Source organism: Eurytemora carolleeae, unplaced genomic scaffold (assembly GCF_000591075.1).
Source record: "Eurytemora carolleeae unplaced genomic scaffold, Eaff_2.0 scaffold169, whole genome shotgun sequence".
Lineage (NCBI taxonomy): Eukaryota > Metazoa > Arthropoda > Copepoda > Calanoida > Temoridae > Eurytemora > Eurytemora carolleeae.
The window spans coordinates 10,949-37,531 of NW_019396316.1; the positions used below are offsets into that span (position 1 = coordinate 10,949).

The window sequence follows — 26,583 nt, forward strand, 5'->3', positions numbered from 1 at the left end:
GATGGGAACCCCCAAGGAAAAGATAGAAGAAAGAAGTTGCACAGAGAAAAATGATGAAAAGTACTGGATTGTTACTCCTTGGGGATCTATTAGAGTTGAAGGAAGCAAGAAAAGGATTGATAACCCTGGAGAAGTTAAAGAAAACAAAAATCTTAACCCTAAGAAGATTGAAACTTATGAATCAGCATGTCTATGCAAAGATAGCGCTGAAGGAAGAGAAGCACAGAAAGATAAAAAAGCTGCAAATAACGTATTAAAGGAAATGCTGATGCATTTGCTTAGTCCTTTAAATCTGGATCTTAATGTCTATGTTGATGTGCCCGAGGATGAAAGTGCAACCCACAACAGCTCCTCAACTATGAATCAAGAAGAGAAGCAAGTATCCACATCCCCAGAAGAAAGGAAATCTTCTGATGCTGAAGCAGCTACTGATCCCACTGCGGAGAATAATCCAGAACACTCTGCCAAAACTGCTGAAGATGTTGAGGTGAAATCCAACCAAAATCCTAATTCTGAAGATGAAAAAGAGAACGACTGGACCATACTTAATGATGTGAGGGTTCTGTATGTTGATCCTATTGGCAGGATTTATCCGAACCTTCCAGAGCAAACAAACAAAGTTGCCAAGACGACAGCTCCCACAACGACAACTGCTTCAGCTACTCCTGCTTCTTCTCCATCTCCTACGCCAGCGTCCACTCCTTCCCCTACTTCTGCTCTTAATTCTTCACCAGATGCGGATCAAAAAATTCAGATTGCGCTTGAGGCCATGATGAACATGGGGTTTAGAAATGAAGGAGGCTGGTTGACCAGCCTACTAAAAGCTAAGAATGGAGATATAGGATCAGTTCTTCAAGTCCTTCAACCAGTCAGGCAGTAACAGTTCACAATATCTGGAATAGCAAGTTATAATATTAATAATATATATTTATTGGAAATATTTTTGTCTTTAAAAAGTTAATTAATGAATTTACTGTAATTATACAAAATAAGTATGGTAAATAAATATAGAAGTTAAATATTTTTATTTTATTAATTACAGTGCAATAATCCTTATAAAAATAATTTAAAAATTCAAACGTAAAGTGTGCCCTACAGTAGTGAGCCTTTAAAGTCGGCATCAAAATCTTTTAAGTTAACTATCCAAGGGATATTAAGCTAAGATTTAGTCTGTAAATTGCTGATTTGATAATAAGACAAAGAAGGAAATTAGTTAATAGTTTCATGGAATCAATAAATAAAAGATATTGTAAACTTTGTACAGTTACCACTTAGGTCTCATTTTTGTGCTTAGCCCTGTACAATATACATCTAGAAAAAAACAAGGACCTAATATGCGTCTCTTTTCCACACAATTCAGAAAAAAATAAAATGTTAAAAACACTAGAGTCCGAACTTAATGAATCTTAGCCGGCTTAAATCTTAAAACATTGAATACACTCTGAAGCCGCGGCTTAAATTCTTAAAATTCTGCCTTTTGTTCCTTTTAAAGTCAACATCAGATTACTTAATTAATATCATAAACTAAGTGATGTTATTGTGATAAAAGCACAAGTCTTGCAAACAAAAAATATTAAACTGTTGGTTCCTATCATTAAATTTCTGTAACAAATGTTTCCGATTAAAACATTTCTAAAACTGAATTTATTTAATGGTTAACTCACGATTTTTTAATATTTTGTTTAAAGCTTCTTAAATCTTCATTCTGTAAAGTATTAACACGGGTTAATTAATATGCAATAGTTGGGTTCCAAGAGTTTCAAGCCAACAACCTTTTTACTTATCAACGTAAAAATGAATTTTGTTGCATTTCGACGCTAAACCAATATTTCGTGGTAAACTGTTAGAAAAATTTCTTGAAAAATAATTATAAATGATTAACACAATGCTTCACTATCAAAGAGAATGGAATATATATTAGAGTGGAATTTAATAGGAAAAGATGTACTCTTTCCATACTACAGGTGTACTTCACATATTTGTGCTATATAACCTTTTGGGCCCTGGAACATCATTCTAAAGAAAATCTAAAATTTACATTTAAAGAAAACCAAATTATGAAATAGACTGGTTTCATAATTGACCAATGATAATTTCACATAGACTCTATGCCCTTCACTTTACAAACGATGATTTTCCGTTATAACTATAAATCAATAATGTTTTTTATTTGCCTAATTCATTTTATAAAGGTTATTTAACAGCTTTAAATAATTCGAAATTGAAATGGATTGGATAGTCTAGGGAACATACTGTATTAATGTACTATACTGCATATAATTTGTGAACAATTACATGATTTGTACACTTTGAACTCCCTTTCAGGCTGAAAGGGACTCTAATATATATTCTATTCTCTTTTCTTACTATTAATTATACTTTTATCATAACATAAACAGTTTTCCTAATAAATCAGCTGTCAATGATGAATACAGCAATTTCACTTATCTACCATTTAACCATTTAAATGATCTCATGACAATCTAATCGAAGTCATATCTTCGAAAATAAAAAAAGATGAAAATTATTATTTTATTACTATTACAGAATAGATCTATGGAATCCCACTATATATAAATATATATATATAGTTTCAAGATATATAAAAATATTACACGAATAACAGACAGTTTACTACACCTGTAAGCAGCTAAACAACATGTTAACAGCAAAATACCCCAAAAACTAGAATGATAAAAATTTGAATTTCTATTTTAAAAAGATTTAATTTAGTGCCGGCAAATATACAGGGTTACCCACGATTGCAAGGTTAATATAAGACTTCTGTCTTCAATATTGTAATTTGATGGCTTATTTAATCGATGCAGAGAAAGTATAATTTCCATACAATCGTCTCTAAAATCTCATGCTTTGTGGGCAACCCTGCATATTAAAGTAAATTTGTATTTTATAAACTCTATTAACATGGCTTTACATTTATTGGAACTTATTAAGTATTGATAAGCGAGTCTCCACTGAAAAGTGTTATGCCAGATGCAATCAGGTAGCCTTTGAAAGAGCAACCTTGATAAAAATATTCTTTTGATCAAAGAAAATTAGGATTTTTTTACGTAAAAATGTATTACTTTATTCTAGCTCAGGATTGTTACTTTTATAATAAAAACTCATTTGAAATCACCCAACAGCTCCTTTTTGAAATAAAAAACCAAAGAGAGAGATACCCCCCCGCGTGTTGTTTAGCTTACTTCCAGTTAATGTACAATGTAAAATTTATTATGTTAAAATATTAGGTATAAAGTATACTTCAGAAGTGTATAAACATCCCAAAAATGTCGCCATAAATATAATTTCATGGCGTTTTCTTTTAAAAAAAAATAAGTTTCCAATGTCGTGGGAGATTGAGAATTAATTGGATAGTTTTAATCATATTTAAATGAAAAAATAAAACTTACTTAAGTTTGATTTTTAACACTCCATATATTATTTGATTCTTGAAGTGCGAAACAAATAAGAAAGTTGTCGCTCTTATTGGTTAAAATTTTAAAAATCAACTTTAACCCCCCCCCCCGCCACCCTTTTAAGGAAATATTTATACACTCTTGAAGCATGAAATCTGAGATCCGAGTCTTCAAAACACCTTAAAAAATATTATTATGAAGTTGATTTGGTAGAAATTCTGAGAGGCATGAACAATACCAGAAAAGGCAAATATTTAGGAAAAGACAAATTTAAGATTGGAAAAATCGAGAGTAAACATTTTCCATTTTAAATCCTTTTAATGTCTTAAAAGCACAAATTCAAAAATCTATCTTTCCGGGGTTTTAGATTTAGTAATTTATTTTTAACATTTTTAAATTTAAAAAGTGGCATAAAAACCCAGTGGATCTCAGAAAACAAAACATAAACATCTAAGGGTGAATATGAACCCAAACTAACATGGTTGACGAGTGTAGAGAGAAACTGAAAAGAACTAAAGGAGACTGCGACTAGAACAGTTGATAACGAGATCATAATTTACTGGAAAATACCGGTTTAACAGGTTTTATCTTTGGGAAAGTTCAGATAATCAGAAACATAGAAAGTGAGATCAAAAACAATATCAGGGTAATAATTGCACATTTAATAATCAATTTCAGAGACACAACTTTTTATAGAAAAATATTGCAATTTATATTTTTAAGAAAGGAAGTTTTTGCAAAGTGGAAAATATATGGTTCTAACATGTCAAGCAAAATTTTGTCCTGTATTAAACCTTTTAAATTTTAGTATCTTAAGACGACATTTTTTTATTAAAAAACTGAAGTATTTTTTTATATAGTTTTTAATAAAATTGCGAGAACATTTTAATTGTTTAAGGTAGAAAACCCTGAAGAGGAGAAAAGACATAAAAAACATTGAATCATAAAACATTATTAGCATTTATACAATTTGTGAACAACGTTAATATCTAAAGGTAGAAAATTAGAAGCTACGAATATAAAACATTGGCTAGGGTTTCCAACTTTTCCGTATGGGTTTTATTCGAAACTTTATTCCGGAAACCTAAGTTACAAAGCCGGAAATCTGGTTAACATTTACAAGAGTTCCGTAAAAAAGGCAGCCATCGACCGGAACCGGAAATACATTTCCGAATAAAAATAATTCGGAAAATTTACAAACCCTAACATTGGCTGAGCATTTTTGGTTTGGTTGAAGCTGAGGTGTTGGACTAGTAAACAGTAGAAGGGCAAACACTTCTCTACTAACCAGAAAAAATTGAAGAAAATTGTAGGTAATTATTAAAATTTGAAGGGATGGGGGGGAGGGAGGGGGTATAAAGGGATATTACCAAATAAATTTACTTACAAATCAAACATTTCTTGGTTGCGTCATTCGATTGGTAGCTAATAATAGCACACACAATACGCATTATGGTTATCATAGCATATGCAATCCGCAAACTAAGTTTCTTCTTTAGAAAGAGAAAAGTTTATAACTTTGGTTTGGCAATTATATTGTAAAGTTGTTAAAATCCTCGAGAAATTATTAAGTATTATGAGTATTATTTGATTCATAGAAATATATATCATTGAAAATGTTAACAGTAAAATTTTATATAATTTTTAAGCCTCGACAAACTGGACAATTAGACCCATAAAACTCTGGAATATGAAGACGACTGTTAGAACATGAAATACAGCAGTTGTGCAGTTTACACAGACCCAATTCAATAAAGATTTCATAACATGACTAAACACAGATAAGATCGCTTAAATGACGTCTACCTTGTTCACAGGTTTATGGGTCTCACTGTATTTAAAGGAATATTTTCAAAAAACCAACAAAAGACAAATGTACAAACAGGAATAACTCTAAATGCAAAACAAAACAAAACAGAAAATTTTCATTCTTCCAGGAAGAAACTTTTTATCTAATTTTTCCTACGCTACTTTTTACGGTTTCGAATTGTATCAACGGAGAAAGATTATGGTTTCGAATTTCTATTTCTCTGACTAACTCGAGGACCGGAAGAGGATAAATCCTGTATCCGCTCATCCTCGGTATCGTCGCGTTTAAGCTTCTTCATTTGCGGAAGCTCGTCCGAGCGGCCGGATTTTTTGCGGCTTTGTCTGGGTTCTGAGGGTTTTACTTCCGGTTTGGTTTGTCTAGCGGAAGCGCGACGTTCCCTATTAAAAAACGTTAAAAATATAATTTCCTTTTCCAACCCAAAATACTGACATTTTCTTTTATCACTTACAAAGTGATGTTCTTAAAGGAACTGTAAACATTATTTCAAAATTATGTTCTTAAAGGAACTATAACCATTATTTCAAAAAAAAAGTTCTTAAAGGAACTATAAACATTATTTCAAAAAAATGTTCTTAAAGGAACTGTAGACATTATTTCAAAATAATGTTCTAAAAGGAACTGTTAACATTTTTTCAAAATGATGTTCTTAAAGGAACTGTGGAGTGAAGACATTATTTCAAAATGATGTTCTTAAAGGAACTGAAGAATAGCATAAATTAGATATCCTCGTTTCTATCTGAAAACGGATAACTAAATTATGCAGCAGTTTTGATTAAAGAGCTTAAGGTTACTCTAGTAACCCCGGCTTGTATTAAGGGTTCTTAAAATTATTTGGAAGAACTCTGTAGAGCTTTAAACAGTTCCGTTGTGCAACTGATTCTTACCTTTTAATTCCGTTTTTTAAGATGTCAAAAGCGTCATTTTCTTGGCCAGGTGATTCCGAGATGTCATCTCCAGGCTCACTAACAGCTGGAAGATTTATGTCTTTGGCGTCATATTTGGGTTGGTTTGAGATAAGGGATTCAAGGGAGGGAGACATCGTTTCCGGTTGCAAGGACATAACTTCCGGTCTGGTGTTTAGGTCTCCGGAATTGTCAGATTTAGTTTCGTCAGTTTCTGAATTCGGTGTCACGGGTAGGTTAATTCTAAAATAACCGAATTTGAAATAGCTTCAACAATTATCAACTGGTGACAAAATGATTTTCTAAAAAAGTAATCAAAATGGTAATAATTTAAAACTAAAAATAACAATAGTAATAGTAATCAAATCAAATCACATCCCACTACAATCCAAAAGTTAACTAACAAAGTCAGAATTTAGGTTCTACAATTTGCAAGGCGGATTTTTTATGATAAGTAAAATACCGATCAAAAATAGGATTAAAAATATGATCAAAAATAGGATTAAAAATATGATCAAAAATAGGATTAAAAAGAATTTAAAAGTTTTGACTTTTTTCTTACCTAATAATATTAGATTTTCTGGTATCCGAATCAAAGGAGTAGATAGACTCAGACATTGATACAGATATCTAGATAGATGGACATAAATACAGATATCTAGATAGATGGACATAAATACAGATATCTAGATAGATAGACATAAATACAGATATCTAGATAGATGGACATGGATACAGATATCTAGATAGATAGACATGGATACAGATATCTAGAAAGATATACATAAATACATATATCTAGATAGATGGACATAAATACATATATCTAGATAGATAGACTTGGATACAGATATCTAGATAGATGGACATAAATACAGATATCTAAATAGATGGACATGGATACAGATATCTAGATAGGGATACAGATATCTAGATAGATATACATAAATACAGATATCTAGATAGATGGACATAAATACAGATATCTAGATAGATAGACATGGATACAGATATCTAGAAAGATATACATAAATACAGATATATAGATAGATGGGCATAAATACATATATCTAGATAGATAGACATGGATACAGATATCTAGATAGATGGACATAAATACAGATATCTAAATAGATGGACATGGATACAGATATCTAGATAGATAGACATGGATACAGATATCTAGATAGATATACATAAATACAGATATCTAGATAGATGGACATAAATACAGATATCTAGATAGATAGACATAAATACAGATATCTAGATAGATGGACATAAATACAGAAATCTAGATAGATGGACGTAAACACAGATATCTAGATAGATGGACACGGATACAGATATCTAAATAGATAGACATGGATACAGATATCTAGATAGACATAAATAAAAATATCTAGATAGATGGACATTAATACAGATATCTAGATAGATGAATATAAATACAGATATCTAGATAGATTGACATAAATACAGATATCTAGATAGATTGACATTAATACAGATATCTAGATAGATAGACATAAATACAGATATCTACACTCTAGATTCTAGACATATTAAGATGTATTAAAATGAATACAGAAATTTTAATAAATAGATAAACATAGATAAAGATATACAATACAGATGACTAGAAATATATAAATAGATAGATAGATAGAAACATATGATTACAGATATCTAGACTAGATAAACATGGATACATATATCTAGATAGATTGATACATAAACATAAACATCGATACAGAAATCTAGATAGATACTTGAATAAACATGGCTATAGATATATCGATAGATAAATAGATAGATTTATAAATATTTATACAAATATCTAGATAGATAGTTAGCTCACAATTGATACAGATATATAGATAAATATTTGGATGGATATACGTTGATACAGATATTTAGAATCTAGATAGATAGATAAACATTGATACAAACTTAAAAATAGATAAATAGATAAATAGATATACAGATAGATAGATAGATAAATATAGATGAACATTGATACAGGTGTAAATATAGATAGATAAATAGATGGATGGATAGATAGATAGATAGGTAGATAGATAGATAAACATTAATACAGATGTAAAGATGAAAAATAATTTAATTACAAAAACTTGATGGTTCTTATTAACCGATGTTTCCGCAATATTTTTAGAAATCTAGATACGTTACTTTGGCCCGCCCTAGAAATGTATGTGAATGAACCACGCCCTACCCTGTCCTCTGAAGAAGGGGGGGAGAGTGGGTGTGGTAGATGGTAGGGAGAAGCAGGGCTGTCAAGAAGGGTGGCGGAAATCTCAGCCTTAAATAAAAATGTATGTTAATCTTTAAAAAAAACATTGGGATAATTGTTTCAAATAGAACGATTGCTTCCATTTTTAAGCAAATTTATATTCCTAAAAAAATCTCTGAAGACAATAAGCAGGATGAAAATTAAAACTAAATCGATAAAAATATAACAAAATCAAATCAAATCATAGTTCGAGGAATGGGACACTAACCACATTTATTATTATATTATTTTAGTCTTTGAGGATGAATGGTTACTACCTCCATAATTTGTCCTGGAGTCATCTCCATGGGTATTCCTAGTCCAGGAGTAACTGGCCGATCCATCTCCATTTTATCATAGGAAGGAGAAGTCAGTCCTGAAATTATAAATAGATTACTTATAAATCTGAATTCATTAATATGTAAGAAGAAGTTGAGCTAGCTTGCATTGTACTGTACTGTACCTCACTCAACTAAATTGTACTGTACTAATTCTCAGGGACTGATTGAAATGAGCAAAACAGTTTTTTTTTTTCAAAAATATACAGAATTAGGATTTTTTTTATCGGACAAAATTATGTTTAAATCCAAATTGATCAGAGCTGTAAGCTCTTGTGTTGGATAAAGGATACCCTTAATTTCGTTTGCTTAATCTTTATATCCACTGTGGACACTTTAGATTTTCTGCTTAATCCTCTTTTTTGGATATCCCTGCTAGTTTCCGACCAATAACAGTTCTTTTAAAGATTTTGCGCAACATTTCCCAGATTCTGAATGGCTGTTTGGTTTATGGTAACGACACAGTGATTGGTTAAATTTTAGACACTTTCTTAGATATGAAAAAGAAGACTATATCTATCTACAGATTAACAAAAATAAGAGATCAAGCATTGATTTCAAAATCCACAATTCTAAAGTTTTCAGCTCTGACTCATGATGTTTTTAGTGTACCCTTAATCCCCTTACAAGTCCCCTTATTGTTCCCCTAGATGTACCTTGTGGAAGAGGTTTGTCAAGACTGTTAAGATTGACCATGCTGACGGGTAGCGGGGAGGTGGGTAGGGAGACAGTGATAGGTATTGAGAACCTTGTGTTGAGTCCGCTACTTACTCCAATACTAGAGTTAAGTCCAATACTTCCACTACTCAGAGTTGTAACCCTTGGCTCCGCACCAGGACTGAACAAATTTGGAAGTTAATTCAAGTTTTTCAAAATATTTTTCGTGTTTTTCCTTAGATCAATTTCATCCATTGTCTTTGCGTATAAATCCGCAAGTTATTTAATAGATAATCCTTCATCTTAAATCAATATTTAGATTGAAAAATAGTATCTTATACATGTTAACTTGAACTCAAATTAAAGGGCACGGTTTTGAATCGGGCATGAAACGTTTAAAATGGATGCTCACTTAAATATCATTGACGGTTCCTTTATTAAAGAAAAAAAATCAGTTTTCAGCGTCGAACCAATACCTGTTCCCGGCCTCTAATGAGCTGACCAGCACAGGTCTCACAGCCAACATTCTTCGTCCTCCGTCCCCACTGTTGACCAACATGAGACGCTGACCGGCGAGGCTAGCTGCCAGCCCGCTAGGAACCATTACCTGGAATTACTTAGTTTTAACATTTTAATTCTCATTGTATGTCTTGTTTCCAATAACAGTCAGAAGAAGCGGATAGGCTAATATTTTTTATATAACATGGCAATTTTCTTTAAAATGGTCGCAGAACATTGTTCTGCACTCCGCACTCTGCACTCTGCACTCCGCACTCTGCACTCTACACGATTAGTGATTGCCCAGTACAACCAGTCAACATACAGGGTTATTCACAACGATTGAGAATTCTGCGACAATTTTACAGAATTTTTTTGAGTCTTAGCATTATTCTTATACTTTCTGTGCCATATCTTTTGGTCGGAAAAAGTTTATAAAAAATATAAAGATCATATTTAAGATTGTTCTAACAAATATTGCGAAAAACTAAGAACAAAATTAGGATTTTTAAGAACATGTTTTTGATATCGTAAAATTTTTAGATTTTCAAGACCATTTTTTAAATCCCACAAAAATTGGAAAAAAATAAAAATAAAAAATTCTCTTTTTTGTCAAAAAGATTTACTTCTTCAAACATAAAAAATTTAAATATTTTCTTTGGAAGTTAAAAATTTGTACTTTTGTAGAGAATATGTTTAAAATATGTTTAAAAAATATCATTTCAGTAATCACCTAAAAAATACTAAAAAGAAAAATGTTGTAAAATCATCAGCTTCCATTCAAAATGTTCTCGCACACACGTCCAAGTATGATTTTTTCATGTTAGTTTATGTTAGATTGATGAAGAATTTCGGAGATTTCTGTATTTCTAGTTTCTCTCTTTTTTTTTGCCATTTGTTGTGAGAGCCTGGGGGCAATTACTCATTAAACTCTAAATATTTAAACATCAAGAACCCCCCCCCCCCCGAATATTAAGAACATTGAGAACGAACTGCTGTTTTAAAGCCAAATCTTAAATTTAAGAACAAGGGGCAACTATAATTAAGTCACAAAACAAATTCCAACTTTAAAACGTTTAATTTTAACATTTTCAGGTCGTATTTTCTTTGTGGGTAACATTGTCTTGTGTACATGCGTCTATGGGCAGATACAAGGGTGAGCCGTGAAGCAATGGCTCAACCCTAGAAAATGACTCACCCTAAAGAATTTAGGGGCAGCTACGGAAAATGGAGAGAAAGTTCTTATTTTTGAGTTGGCTGATGACTGATGAGTACCGCTTTTATTAAAATATTAACGTTACATATTCCGTAATAGAACTTACCTGTCTGATTTGTCTAGTTTGGTTTGGTTGGGTTTGGTTTGGTTGGGTTTGGATAGAAGAAGTTTGGTTTGGCACAGTTATTTCCCGCTGTAGTTGATGATTAGTGTCGGAGGTTTCTTTGATCTCAGCTATAGCTAAACTCAGCGCATCCTGGTCAGGCAATTTTATAAGCGATGAATTAATCATGGAGAGGAGAATTAGTAAAATTAAAGATGACTTTGAAAACGAATATTTCAAGCAATTCAAAATGAATTAATTATTGAAAGGATGACTATTGAAAATATTTAAGGATGAATTTGAAAATAAATAATATTAGGTTAAGGATGATCGAATATTAGGAAGGATTAATATAAGGATGACTGGATATGAGGAACTATGATTAATGATTATAAGGATGAATGAATACCAGGAAGGACAAATGAATATGGGAAGGATAAATATAACAAGGACGAATGTATAAGGAAATAAAGGGATGAATAAATTTGAAGAAGGATTGAAGAATGAAAGCACGGATGAAAAAAAGGAAGAAGTATTATGAGAATAGAAAGAAATAATCAATAATCATATTTTAAGGAAAAAAAAAACTTGAAATTAAAAAAACTAACTCTGACCTGTTTTACTGGTGAGTTTGTGATGAGGGAGATTGCCGATGGTTGGCTGACTATAGAGATGGTTTGAGGGAGAGAAGGTGAGGGTGAGGTGGGTAGATGAGAGGGGGAGACGGAGGGAGGAGCTATACTATTCGGAGAACAAGAACCTGATGTTAATCCAGAACCTTGAGGAGAATCTAAAGAAATGTTGTTTACTTTATCGAATGGAAATGTGTGAACATATTTTTGATAGAAAATCAACGAAGTGAAGGGATAAAAACTAAAACAAATTTTTATTTTATTTTTTGACAATTTTGTAAAGTTTTGTAAACATTCGAGTAATGAAAACTGGTAATGTTAAAACTTTTCATGTGTTTAGAAAAAAAGAAAAATTATTGAAAAATTTAGATTTGGGATATTTCCGAGAACAGGTTGAGGGAGGGAGTGCTATCACTTTAAGAAAGGCGGATGGAGGGGTGTGTGTGGGAAAGGCGGATGGAGGAGGGTTGAGGGAGAAAAGGGGGAAAGACGGGATGGGGGAGTTCAAGAACATGAGAGATTAACATAAGTTTGTTCCAATTCCCTGGTTGTTGTAATTATCAAGGATCGCCTGGATCCGTTTCAGTGTCTCAGGATCCTCCTGAACCTGCAACAACAGAAAGAATTTAAAAACAAACTTTTTCAAATATTTAAAAATTAGTTTTCAGAAAACCCCAGTTAAAAGTTTCCACTTTCTCCAAGAAGAAATCATTAGAATTTAAACACGGTTCGTTAAGGAATCTATAAAATTAGTCAGGAATCCCTAATTAAAAGTTCAATAGAAAAATGTTAACAATAATAGTGTCTAGTGAAATAAATGTCTGACACAAAAATCGTTGTTTACTTTAAATTAGTATTCAAATAAAGACTTAAAGGGACTGTAATCGTAAGTTCAAGTGACATTCCATTAAGTGGCATGTCCGGTTTAAACCTTTGCTTGATCAAGGATTTTGTAGCGGGAAGTGCCAAGAAACCGCGTCACGGAGAGTACAGTGTACACCGTACACTGAAGTCTCCTGGCACTCGATGTTTAGCTGTACAAATGTGGTCATCATACCTCATTGTTGTCCGGACAAAGGTTTCAAGGGTACCGTTGTGAATCGGAAATGCCTCTTTATGAATGGAAGGTCTCTTGCAATTCCGTTTACATTCCCTTTAAGTGAGAAGCCTCTCAGGGAATTAGGCATCGGTTATTTATGTCAAATATCAGTGTTCTAAAGTGTTCACCTTATCAGCAGGAAGCAACTCCTTCTTCACAGGAGAGGTTGGAAGAAGAACTCCTTTAGGAGTAGCTCCAGTAGCTACAGGGGCTCCAGGAGCTCCGGTAGACGGAGTAGCTCCAGCAGTAGGAGGAGATAGTCCAAGATGGCTGAGCTGGGATTGAGAACTGGGTTCACTAATCTCAGTCTTGAATTTACTCTCTAAACATTATTATTTTATTATCAAAGAATAACCCAACATTTATATCGGCCCGGAGCAAAATTTAGACCTAGATAAGATTTCTCATATTTATGCACTATAACCTTGGAATTAACTACAGTTAACCCATTTTCTTACTGCATAATACATGTTTAATAGAAAGTTGATCATTTTCAAAAAAGGGGGAGGGGGGAATCCAAGGCACATTTTATAAGAAAACATCTACCCAGCACCCATGAACACCTATATTTAATACCCATGAAATTTAAAGCTCCCTGTATCTAATATAAATGAAGAGGTATAATACCGATTTGCCTCAAATTTTGTAAAGGAACTTAGGCAGAACCTCCGGAATGATCTGAGCCTTGTTTAAAAATTCTAAGTTGATTTGGTAAACTTTAGTGGGAAATCCTCAGACAAAGCTGGGTTGCCAAACTAATCTCAAATATTTACCAAGAATAGAATCAAATTCTGCCAACTGTTCCATGGTTTTAGTTGATATTGCTGGAGAAGGTGGAGTAGAGGATGGAGTAGAACTATCTGGTCTTGCTGGAGTACCTGGAGTACCTTCTCCTGTACCTCCTGGACCTCCAGGGGTTATACCCAGAGCCTGGTCAACCAGAAATATGAATAATAGTGTCAATGATATATCGTGATGTATGGACATTTCTGAACCAATTTAAGGTTTTACTTTTTCATACTGAAATGTAAATTGCAACGTCCCTGATAGAGTAACTGTTTTTATAAACCGGTTTTTTGTTTTGGTACACAAAACATACTGCAAAGTTCAAAATATAATCATGGTTTCCTTTTATTAGTAATATCGGAATCCATTTTATTTTAGGAGTAATTTAATCACCCAAGCGTCAATGGTATGTAAACCGTTATGTAAAACTTTTAGATTTATTTATTTTTCAACCATTCTTGAAGTACGTGACTGTGAACCTGAAGAAACCTATTCTTGATTTTGGGATTTGCCCGATATTCACTCAACAAAGGTTGGTATGATAGAGAAACGGGACTGTCAGTGTCTTCATAATTTTAACCTTTTTCTAAGAAAAAAGATGAAGAAATCCTTGTTTTTCTGACTTATAAGTGATAATTTCCTAATGTGGTTTATAATACCCTTGCAGTTTGCACCCTCCATATTATCTAGAATGTATAATGCTGAGCTCGGTCATCACAAAAACTTAGTTGAGAGATTGAATTTAGAAAAAAGATGAAGAAATCCTTGTTTTTCTAGCTAATAAGTGATAATTTCCTGATGTGGTTTATAATACCCTTGCAATTTCACCCACCATATTTTCTAGAATATATAATGCTGAGCTCACAAAAACTTAGTTGAGAGATTGATTTTAGAAAAAGGGTGATGAAATCGAATCTGATTCTATTTCTAATTTCCTGTGGTGGAACTGTTACAAGTCGGTTTCCCTGTCTCATTATCCATCTTCCAGTTGCCTTGTGAACCAGAACCTAGGGATACAATTTTTTAAGACAGTTTTTTCTGAAAGGGTAATCAGTTCCCCCCCCCCCATAGATTAATTAACATCTAATCCCTGATGATGATCCCCCAATTTGAACATGAACATAAAACCACATCGTTCACTGCTTAAACTTATTCTCACTCAAAGATGTTCCTGAGAACCAGAAGGTTAAAATTTCTCTGGCTCTCAGGAACATCTATGGTTGGTAAGTTGTGCCCCTAATTACAAAAGTTGGGGATTTATGAGTATTTTGAAATATGTTAACATTCATGGATTGATGGAAATAGAGGAGTACTCAATGGGAGGTATGGGGGCTCCACAGCCCCCTTTGATTAGTGAAATCTAGATCAATAAATAGATAAATAAATAAACATAGATAGCTACGTACGCAAAATCACCAAGGATTGTGCAGTCCGTGAACTCAAACTTCTAGGTGTATTTCAATAAAAAGCGGGGATGTTTGGTGATTTTAATGGATTTCATGATTACATTATCACTTCAATGATTTCATTTTTGATAAGAAAATAGCATATTTTTAAAAATCATATCCAGATTCCAGGGGAGCGTATAAGCACTTTTCAGGTTAAAAAACTAAAGGACTGTTTAAAGGGGTTGAAGTAGAAAAAATTAAATTTTTCTATTTTTACGGATTTGGCTCTTTATATATCCAAAATTAACAACTTGAGTCAGAATTCGTTTAAATATGTGCATTTGGCAAAATTTCATTAAAGATGGTCTACCATCATAATCATGATTGAGTCAGTTTATTATGTTGAGCCCCCCTTATAACGCCGTACTGATGATATTTCTTTGCTGGAATATAGTGTTGGTGGGTAACCCCCCCCCCTCTTCGACCCTCAGCCCTCTGCTGTATAAAAAAATAAAATAATAGAAAACTGTCTTCGCCACAAACTGTAAAATTTAAGGGTTTAGTTTAGACCTTTTAGAACGTTTGTTTATATGACTTTAGATGAAAAGTTTCATTACAAATGGTTTATTTTACAAATATACTGCATTTAATCATTCCTTTCGTTAAGAGTAAAATAACTCCGAAAAAAGAATTATTTAAAGAACATTTTACGGAGAAATGCATAACTCATGTACACCGCATGTACTCAATAACATAAGAACAGCCAATGTTCACAACCAACCTTTGGTAATTTATAAGTTTGGAAAATATTTCAAATCTCTGCGCACAATTATATCTGTAAAGTTCCGAAATGTCGTCTTATGCCCAATCTATCTTTATTAATGGTGAAGTGTTTTACATATTTGGCATTCTTAAAAAATAAAGTGGATTAATTCGACAAAAATGCATTATCATACCCAAACCATTTAAAAATGGCTATCAACTCAACAAAAACTTGCATCTAACTTTGTAATCACAAGAATTTTTTGGGGGGGAGGGAGGGGGGGTCCTTACCTGTTTGTCCCCCCATCTCTGTAGAACAACTAGACCCTGGCATCGAGCAATGTTTAGCTGTCGGATAATATCTGGGGCTCCTAGAGTAAATAGTTCATTATTTTTGACACAAGGCTTTTAGAGCGCTTGCCCATCCTCTTTTTTAACTTTTACTATCTGTGCACGGTGGACTAAGCCAGTGGGGTCGGTCAAATAGGCCTAGGATTGGGCCGGGTACTGTAAAAAGTCTGAACGCGCCATGGGAGTTGTCGAGTTATCCCTCCGACTATGCTAAGAAAATTGACCCCTGTCGTATGTTAGTCTGGTTAGGGCGACGTACTGTATAGAATACATGGAACCGGGCTACCATAGGATCGGGTAGTACTCGCTGTTATCTGGCAGGCCGGTACAAACTGGGCAGGTCCTGTTCGAATTCAAATTTACTACGGCCCAGAGCGATGTGACAGTGAGCTTTTTGATAAAACTTTTATTATACATCGAGAATTATAATTAAGGATAAATTAATAAGTAGTCAGATAGTATCTATATATTGATATTCTTTGAATGACCGGTTTCAAACTACTCTCTCTATATATAAACTGTTTTTTTCTTTGATCTTTATTCAGTTGGTGTTACTTGGTAGATTTTCTTACAGTTTAACAACAGATAAAAAGAGGAGAAGAAAGTGGTTTAAACGAGTGTCATCTATTAAGAAAAGAAATCACAGTATGTTTACATCAGCGTCCATAGTTGGTTTAGACCTTACTGAAGCTATACTCAGGATATAGGCATAAACATTCAAATTGGCTTTACAAGGCGACCGCACAACAATTGTAAATGTACATATTCTATATAGTAAGAATGGGAATAGATCAAATGCCTAATTTCAAAACAATTTCTTAAACTTAGTGAAATATTACGAACAATTTGTTATGGTAATCAAAAATAAACCAAATTGATGATTGATGAGACAACAAATCTAGGCTTCCGACATCTTTTCATGTATTGGCTTGAAAGTTGGTTAACTTTTTGATGTATACTTGTTTAGGAGACAATTTGAAGATGCCTTGATCTTATAAATAATTTTAATTAATTAAATATGATTAAAATTGTCTAAATCTCTACAAAACTATATATCTCCGGTAATTAAAGAACAAGATAATGCACGAACTACCATGACGAATAAATGTCTCAAATCATAAGAAAAAAATCGAAGACATGATCATAAAGTTGTCTCTTAACTGGCATTTCCATGGGTCACTCACCATGTATGATTGATAAACTCGTACCAACTGTCATTTTAAAGAACTGTAAACGTTGTTTCAAATGACTTTTCATTGTTTTTGAAAACTGATTATTTTCGTTTGTTGTTTCTCTGAACAAGTGACTTTCGAATATCTTGCTTCATAAACATTGGGAAAACAAGAACTACGGTATCTTTGTATATTATTGATTAGATTAGGATTTAACGAGTATTGCTGTGAATTGGATGTGCACCTCTCTAAATGGAAGGTCGCTTAAAATGACAAGGACAGTCCATTTAAATATTTCTTGCTTCAATGATAATAAAAAAAAAAAAAAATAATAATAATAATAATACCTGGTGTAGATGATGCTACAGGTGGATTGGATACTGGAGTACGGGTCAGTAGAAACCGAGTAGTATCGGACTAAATAGTTTAAATATTGGTAAATTTTTCCGCGGAAATTATAAAGTTTTCTCCCAAACGATGCTATATCGTTTGCACTAATGTCCGATTGAACTAACGTACTTTTGCACTAAAGTCAGTAACACTTGTGACCGAAGCGCCCGGCCCCCTAGCCTGTCCTAGCCGCGGCGCTCGGCCCCCTAGCCTGTCCTAGCCGCAGCGCCGCGGCCCAGAAATTGTCTTAACCTAACCTAACCTAACCCTCAAATAAAACGTTAGTCCGAATGAACGTTAGTGCGAATGTACGTTAGTCCGATCAATCATTAGTGCAATTACGATACGACACCTCCCAAACTGGTAGATTTTCCAAATTGGCAAGTTGTTTCTCCTATATGGTAGAATGTGCTCTTTTTATATCTTTCAAGATTGAGATTGAATATAACAAAACAAGTCTAAGTGTGCTGTACAACCTCATTTCACTTAATAAGTTGATTTTCAACTTTAAACTTTAGAACAATATCAAATACAGATAATTCTTAAACATCGTCTTCAAATTTCACTATTTTGTGGGTCCCACTGTGGAACCCCTGAATATTTATGTTTTTTCTATGCATTACCTTAGTCTGATTTGTCTGCAAGATGGAGGTCTGGGTCTGTGGAGATCTTTGCACAATAATTGTATTTTGAGAAGGGGATCCGACACCTAGTAGGGTCGGTCTGGGAACCGGGGAGGAGGTTATCGGACCCGTCGCATTCACAGCTGTAGGAAGAGTCTGTGTGAGGGTGACAACCCCCGACACCGAAAGATTTGGCCGAGGAACTTGGGTCAGGGTCAACCCTACGGATCCAGGGGTCATTCCACCCGCCAGCGTTATTCCGTTCGAGGTAGTAATTATTCCGCCCGCCAGGGTTATTCCACTAGCGGTGGTTCCGCTGTTGAGGGATATTCCGTTGGGTTTGGCAAGAATAACACTGGGGGTTGGTTTAGTTTGGGAGATGAGGCTCAGACCTGAGCTAACCATGCTGGTCAACCGACCTGCTAAACCTAGACACAGAAAAATAAAGGTGAAAATCAAGATTAACTATGTTAAGGAATTTCTTCCTGAGAAATAGAAATCTAAATTAGGATGCTAATTTAACGGGTTTTTTTGCCTCTTTTATCATTTACAGACATAAATTATTGAAAAACTTAAAGATTATTTTTTAAAGATTCTTAATTCACGCGGTAACTTTTTTTGTGGGTAAAGAGAACGACTTTAAACCCCTGTTTTATTGTGCTACTTTTTCACTGAGCAATTTTTAGAAAAACATTGCATAACAGCCAAATTCAATTTGACCTAACGCATAAAGTAACCAGTAGATGTAGGACATTATTTAATCATTCAAACATTAGAATAGTGAGTAGGGGGGTATACCTTCGTCCCCTGCAGAAGACAGGGTCAAAACCTCAGACTCTTTCCTCTCTTTTTCTTGGCTGACAGAATTCATCTGATTTTGTAGGTTGATTTGACTAGATATGATCTGACTTGGTAGGTTGATTTGACTTGGTAGGTTGATTTGACTTTGCAGGTTGATTTGACTCGGTATGTGGATTTGACTTGGTAGGTTGATCTGACTGGGTTGACTTATAAGATTTGATGATGTTCTGAGTGTTGGTAGACTAGTAGATGAGGATACAAGGTTTAGTTGACTAGACGAGGACCCAAGAACTCCTGGAAAATATGTTTGTTGACGACAGATTATAAAATATTTTATAATCAATCCAAAAATCCAAAATTGATATTCTACACTGATAAACAATATCAAAAGATTCCAAAACTGATTTTCTGCATCTAATTCTAATTCTAAATACAAAATCAAACAAACTAAGAGATTTCCGTCCTCGTTCATATATGATTTCACTCTATAATAACTAAAAAAACATCATCCCCCATAGATCTTCATTAAATTTAAATTTTTTCAGATTGATTGTTATTTTTCACCAAATATTGAGAAGCGAAGACCAACTCCAGAAAAATAATAATCTTTGATCGAGAAAAAATAAATTAGTTAGGTCCAGCAAAAACAAAATAATATAGGATTCAAAACAAAAAAAAATATTTCTTCTGAAAAAACCTATTTTTTCAGAAAAAAAAGAATTTTGTACTAAAATGTCTACCTTGAGAGGTTGGTACCAGGGAGACAGGACGCAGAGCAGTCACTGGTAATCTTAGTGTACCACCAGCACGCAGTTTTTCTAATCAATCAATCAATCAATATATTGAATCACCATCCAATATAAAGATGAACCAAATAGTCAATTAATCAAATAATCAAAAAGTTTAGAAACCAACAAAGAAACGGACATCTCCAATCTTCATCAAACGTCAAATACAATTTTCCATTGATAATCTTTAAAAGCTTAAATGTAAAGATTTGAAAAAAAGTTTCGCTTTAGTTTTGATCTTATTTTAAAACTGAACGTACACAACACGTATATATAAAATTACATCTGTAAATATATTGTTACAATTAAGTGAATTAAGTGAATTAAGTGAATTAAACCAGGAATGGATTATAGAATGAATTAAAAATATTTACCTAGAAGAGCGCTGGATTCTATGATAAAGGTTTGGTTTCCCTGCCTGTACAGGAACTTCTTGTTTCCAGTGAAACCCCTGCAATACAGAACAGTACAACTACACTACAATTCAGTACAATACAGTACCTACACTAAAAGTACACTTTCAGTACCATAGGTAAAGTACAGTACAGTACCATAGGTACATCGCAGTACAATACCATAGGTAAATTGCGGTACAGTGAATTGCAATACAGGTACAGGTACAGGCATAGTACAGTACAGAAGAATAATCGTGCTAATATTGTACTTTAGATTTAGACTTCTATTATAAATTAAAAACAAAAATTACCGTAAAGGAGAATTCATTATCTGAGGTCTAACAACTGAAGTCTGTTGAAGCTGAGTAGTACTAGTGCTACTAGACAACTCAACAACCTAGAACAATTAATCAATCAATCAATCATCCAATTTATCAATCAAGAAAGAAATCCATCAATAAAGCAAAAAAACTCTCATTTATCATCCTTATCATTCATCATTTAATCATAGACCATACTAATCATTAATCCTTACAATCAACTATTTATTAAATCATTCATCCTATCATTAATCCTAAAATATATGTTTTCATTTAATTTAATCATCCTATCATTCAGTTATCATTCATTTTATTATTCATTTATCATTCATTTTACCATTCATTTATCATTCATTTTATCATTCATTTTATCATTCATTTTATCATTGATTTTATCATTCATTTTATCTAGCATTTAATCAATCAAACAATTGATAGATCAACAATACACAAACAATCATTATATTAATCAAAGTAATTTTATTTATTTAAAATCAAGGGCAGTCCAAGCTGTCGTGATTGTGTTCAAACCAGTGCTTAGGATCCGGATCGTTGGATCCGCAAGATATTGGCTTCCTGGATCAGGATCCGGATCTGCAATAATATGCGGATCTACGGATCCGGATCTAAAGGGCAAAATATCAACCAAAAACTGCAAAAAAAACCTTTTTTACTCTCGAAACCCAAATAAGACAACATATTTGGAAATTTTGCTTTGTTAAAAAATTCAGTAAATCTTAAAGAAATTACCTGAATCCGGATCCGGATTTGGATCCGGATCCATTTTTTCCTGTGCGGATACATAATCCAGATCCGGATCCGCATCAAAATTAAATGGATTCTATGCACTGGTCAAATCGATCAGACTTTTAGGGAGCCCTTCTTCAACGCTTTAATCCGAAATTAAAATTGAAATTGATCTAATACATTTTTAACTACAATTTTTACTAATCGTCGGATTTCTGTTGGGATCAAACTAACATGTTAAATCCTTCTTTTCTTCCGTCATCTTATCTTGGCGTTAGCTCTGTGTTACCTGTGTGCTTGGTGCTGTCCTGAGTGCAGAGCTGGAGATAGTAGTTGACTCCGTAGAACCAACCAAACTAGATCCATCCATCCCACCTACAGAAATCAATCAATCAATTAACACAACTCCATAGAACCAACCAAACTGGTTCCATCCATCCCACCTACAGAAATCAATCAATCAATTAACACAACTCCATAGAACCAACCAAACTGGTTCCATCCATCCCACCTACAGAAATCAATCAATCAATCAACACAACTCCGTAGAACCAACCAACCTTGGAGACATCACAACATAAACACATAAACAACATAACTTCATCGATTCATCTCACATAAAGTAGTAATCAATAAAATTGTCAACTCAAATCTTACCAGGCTTTATCTACGATTCAAAATCAAGATGAACTTTCTCAAAACAGAAATAATTTTAAGGCCTGGGGAAAAATAATAGACTCTACGAACTTAACTATTATAACAGCTANAAAGTTAATAATGTAAGACAGATTAAGACTAACGGAAAACACTTTTTATTGAAATAAATCACAAGAAGAATAATAATGCTACCTGAAGTATTGATCTGAACCATACAGATCTGGAAAGATGATTTAAAAGAGAACTCCAGGCCAGGAACCAACCTAAAATAATAAATGGTTAAAGGGATTGTTGGCAAAAAGTGACGTAGAAAAGTATTTAAAAAAGTGATGTCCAAATGATGTACTTTAATGCAAGTGTTACAGCGATACTGTCACTAGGTTTACGGGGTACTAACAGTTAGCCATATATGAGCCAATTCAAAGAGTAATAAGCCGGTTACAGAATACACTGCATATCATTACGCACATCTGTGGAGAAATATTTGTATTAAGCGTTTTAGATTTGCGCTATTTTACTCGATTGTTTTGAATTAATTGAACAATATACCTGGAAAGCAGAAGCTTTTGTCTAATAGATTCCACATTTCTTAGAGCTTCTTCACTTACACTATATCCCTCCATCTTAAACAAATATCAGTTAGAAAACAAATATTGAAACTTTTTTTTCAAAAATTCACTTTTCCCCCTCTTAAAGGGACTGTAAGTGTAATTTCAAGGGACCTTCCATGCAAATATGACAGTGTCCAATTCACAACGATACCCTTGAAACCTTTAACTGATCAATAATCATGGAACATATTGTCGTTTTTCTGGTTTAAAAGTGTTTAATTCTGATAATTCCTGTATGTTTTCCTGTAGTAGAAATGGTCACTTTTGTAGAGAAACCACAATTGAAAATAAATAATCATTTTTCGGAAAAATAAGCATTGATATCTAATTCATACTTGTTCAGACAAAGCTTTCAAGGGTACCATTGTGAAACAGGCAATTCATCCTTGCATTGAGGTTTTTTTAAATATCTTGTTATTTACTTTTTTAATGTTATTTTTAATCTGTTTACCTCAACATTAAGCTTTCCCTATCATCGAATGATTTCACATTGTGTTGTAAAAAAAAATATCTGAAAATGTAAATTGTAAAAATATATTTAAAATCTTTTTTTTTGTGATCCATGGTCAATCTACTTGTCTACTTCCATTGTTTTTGTTTCAGGTTTTCCTACCATTGGCGAATCAGGGTTTTCTTTGCAAAATTCATCCTGAAATAAAATTTATCAATTATTTCAATGCTTTTGAGTAAAAAATTAAAACATACCAAAAGGACTTCAGGATTAATCTCGCTGTCAGCTTTTCTCTTCTTGGCGGATTTCTCCTCAGGTTGTTTCCCGGATTTTTTATCTTTAGCAGAGGATCTTTTTTCCATTTTGGTTTCTGCGGCAGGATCATTCGGAGACTCTTGGGAGTCTTCTTGGACATCACTTTTTACACCTGCGGTCAACTTATCTTGACAAACATCCATTTTTGTCTCTTCATTGTCTTCTTTCTTCTCTAACTCCTCGGCCTTCATAGTATTCTCTTCTGGCTTGAAGTTTCTTAGATAGTCCTCTGGTACTGTAACAAGAAAACAAGTTGGTGGCAAAATTAGGGACGTGAACAGGGGGGGGGGGACTTAAGCAGTGCAAACTATGATTTCAAACTTTTTTTTCCTTATATCTTTGCAACCTTTAAATGCTTGTAGATCAAGTAGTCAATTATAGAAATATCCAATGATTACACCAAAAGGTTGCTACTAAATAGAGGATGACGAGTTTGAGGCAAGTAATCAACTCCTGAACGTTTTCCAGAACACGGAGGTTTTTCGTTAAAAAGTAGAGTTTACCTAAATACTTGTCAGGATCATTGTAGTTCTCAAAATCAATTGAGTGATCAAACTCTTCATCACTTGAAGCTTCCTTCTCACTTATCTAATCAATCATTAGATAAGATAAAATCAATCTTTTAACCAGTAATTATTCAGGATTTCAAATTTATCAGAAAATCAAATTCAGAAAATCAAAACAGACTAGCCAAAAATCAATTTTGCTAAGCAAACTAAAAATCAATCAATCAAAGAACACAAATTGAAATCAATCCATCAATCAATTGTTTACCTTGCCATCATCACTATCAGGTCCATCCAGTAACCACTTCTCATATCCCTTCTCAATACCAGTATATATTGTTACCTAGAATATTATTATCAGAAGTAGAAATAGTTGTAGCAGTAGCAGTAGCAGTAGCAGTAGCAGTAGTAGTAGCACTTGTAGTAGTTGTATTATTAAAAAGACAGCAGAGCATTCAACAAATGAAACCATTAAAGGGACTGTGCAAGTAATTAAAAGTCACAACAGTTTCCTTTAAACCTTAGGCTGATCAAGGATTTACATAAACATTCTTATTTATAAAGCTGGAAATTAAACCTTAGGCTGATCAAGGATTTACATAAACATTCTTATTTATAAAGCTGGAAGATTGGTGCCGGTAAAACGCGAGAATAATTAATTATATTGCTATTATTATTGTCTTTATTGTTATTGTTATTATTCTCAAATCTACATATTTACCTCTTCATCTGAGCTCCATCCGTTAAACTGAGTATAGTCTATATTCAGATACTTGAGGTCCTCTATGGGTTCCCTTTAAAAACAAAACTACTATTTAGAAATATCACCGTTTTTATTGCAACGAAAAGCGCACAAACTGACGAGTTATACTAAATCTTTATAAAGGGGGAGGGTCAAAAAGAGAAATCTGAAGTGTGTTTTGCATCTCGATCTAATTACCTAAGGCCAAGGGTGTTTATTAAGGTTAAATACTCTGGATGCGCTCCAATGTACGAAAATATTGTTAGCAATGGACACTCATAAACAGGGTGTTTATCAAGGTTAGATGAGAGGAGGAAGGCCAACCACATCAATCTCTTGTCCGAACCACATTCTCATCATTTTCTCGTCCGAACCACATCGAAATTCTCGTCCTTTCAATATTATTTTTTTAAGTGTCCGATCCAAGAAAATAAATACAATTTTTAAAAATATGGCGACGTTAGGGCATAGATGAAATATCAAATTTTCCCAATTAAATTTTAGATTTGTGTAAAAATGAAAATGCTCCATAAACGATGTTCTACAAAAAAAAATAATATTGAAAGGACGAGGATTTCGATGTGGTTCGGACGAGAAAATGATGAGAACGTGGTTCGGACTAGAGATTGGTTGGCCTTCCTCCCCTCGTTAGATACTCTGAGCTAAAAACTTTAGAATGGTGGATATTGAGATTAATGCTTGATCCTCTCTTTTTCTTAATATCGAGACTAACCTAATCTTGTTATACTTGTATCCTGAAAAGTGTATAAAATCAGAGTCGCGTATATGAAGCCGATAAGTTTGAAATTTCGCGCGCCATTCAAGGGTAATATACAGAAACAGGAGGGACTCTCCTTTAAAAAACCGGTTTTTGATTTTTCTCTACTTTATCGAAGAAAGAACGGTTTAAGAAGAATATCAAATACTCAGATTAAGTAATCGGGAATAAGAATATTACGAAAATGTCATGAGCAATGGACACTCAAAATCCTGATATGACGTAACTGGTTTTTGGCGGAAGATGACAAGGTTGTTAGTGAGAGAGAGGGGGGGGGGGAGGATTTTCTCCGCTTGCCACCTGAATAAAGCGGAGAAAACTCCATCTTAATACCTGAGAGTTGGATCTTTGAGAAGATTTAAACAAGATTGTTCAAGCTTAGACCAGGACATTACCCAGCTCAGCATATGCCATCGGGGAGCACTAGATAGATAGATAGATATAGATAGATAGATAGATAGATTGGTTGATGATAGATAGATAAATGATAGATTCTTACACAGACATATAGGTAGATTGATGATAAGAATATAGTATATAGATAAATTATAGATATATAGATGTATAGATAGATAAATTATAGATATATAGATATATAGATATATAAATAGATAAATTATAGATATATAATATATATAGATAGATAAATTATACCTGACAACTATGAGGAGATCATCTGTAAGGTTCGGTGCCAGGTTCAGATTCTCAGGTTGAAGGGATTTGCAAGGGACATCTTAACAGGGGTTAATTTAGGAGTTAATTGGAAGGGGGGGGGAAAGAAAAATATTTTAGATAATAATTTTGGGAAAAGATTGATTTGCATTTATGGTTTAAACTGACTTTTTCCAAAATATATTATTCAAATGTAAAACAGAATCATGTTTATCTAAAAGTTAAATTCAGAAATAAAAAATATATTTCTTTTTGATTCTTAATATAACAAAAAACAAGAATTTGTATAGCAAAAAAACTAGGTAAAAGCAATCAAACGAAAAGAGTACGGGATAAAAGC

General features: G+C 33.3%; 2 protein-coding genes across 2 annotated transcripts; both read right to left on the minus strand.

Annotated features, from left to right (window-relative positions):
- Positions 1–2,584: 2,584 nt before the first annotated feature.
- Positions 2,585–23,305, minus strand: LOC111700774 (putative GPI-anchored protein pfl2). Its single transcript, XM_023471812.1, has 28 exons — positions 23,231–23,305; positions 22,718–22,791; positions 22,361–22,431; positions 21,801–21,886; positions 20,756–20,841; positions 20,424–20,500; positions 20,002–20,079; positions 19,259–19,555; positions 18,461–18,888; positions 17,795–17,864; positions 16,216–16,295; positions 14,710–14,781; positions 13,762–13,918; positions 13,117–13,310; positions 12,415–12,496; positions 11,872–12,047; positions 11,261–11,410; positions 9,917–10,047; positions 9,440–9,621; positions 8,724–8,821; positions 8,389–8,475; positions 6,715–6,782; positions 6,135–6,395; positions 5,459–5,627; positions 4,807–4,912; positions 3,557–3,598; positions 3,207–3,263; positions 2,585–2,650 (listed from the first exon to the last, which is right to left on the minus strand). The coding sequence occupies exons 2-27, from the start codon at positions 22,789–22,791 to the stop codon at positions 3,235–3,237; spliced, it is 3,351 nt and encodes a 1,116-aa protein (XP_023327580.1). The 5' UTR covers positions 23,231–23,305; the 3' UTR covers positions 2,585–2,650; positions 3,207–3,234.
- LOC111700783 (uncharacterized) lies at positions 23,290–26,334 on the minus strand. Its single transcript, XM_023471822.1, has 7 exons — positions 26,226–26,334; positions 25,905–25,994; positions 24,773–24,845; positions 24,320–24,394; positions 24,049–24,133; positions 23,485–23,780; positions 23,290–23,428 (listed from the first exon to the last, which is right to left on the minus strand). Exons 2-7 carry the CDS (start codon positions 25,976–25,978, stop codon positions 23,351–23,353), a joined length of 681 nt encoding a protein of 226 aa, XP_023327590.1. The 5' UTR covers positions 25,979–25,994; positions 26,226–26,334; the 3' UTR covers positions 23,290–23,350.
- Positions 26,335–26,583: the final 249 nt, after the last annotated feature.

What these genes read in the sequence shown, in the direction of transcription:
- LOC111700774 (XM_023471812.1), bottom strand. Translation starts at nt 22,791, where the DNA reads ATGGAGGGATATAGTGTAAGTGAAGAAGCTCTAAGAAATGTGGAATCT. An exon ending in GTCTTCTGCAGGGGACGAAG is followed by an intron (nt 18,889 to 19,258) that starts GTATACCCCCCT and finishes TTCTGTGTCTAG; the next exon opens with GTTTAGCAGGTCGGTTGACC. An exon ending in TATCCTCTTCCGGTCCTCGA is followed by an intron (nt 4,913 to 5,458) that starts GTTAGTCAGAGA and finishes CTCTTTCTAAAG; the next exon opens with AAGAAACTTAGTTTGCGGAT.
- LOC111700783 (XM_023471822.1), bottom strand. Translation starts at nt 25,978, where the DNA reads ATGCTGAGCTGGGTAATGTCCTGGTCTAAGCTTGAACAATCTTGTTTA. An exon ending in CTGATAGTGATGATGGCAAG is followed by an intron (nt 24,134 to 24,319) that starts GTAAACAATTGA and finishes ATGATTGATTAG; the next exon opens with ATAAGTGAGAAGGAAGCTTC. An exon ending in TGATCCTGACAAGTATTTAG is followed by an intron (nt 23,781 to 24,048) that starts GTAAACTCTACT and finishes TTCTTGTTACAG; the next exon opens with TACCAGAGGACTATCTAAGA.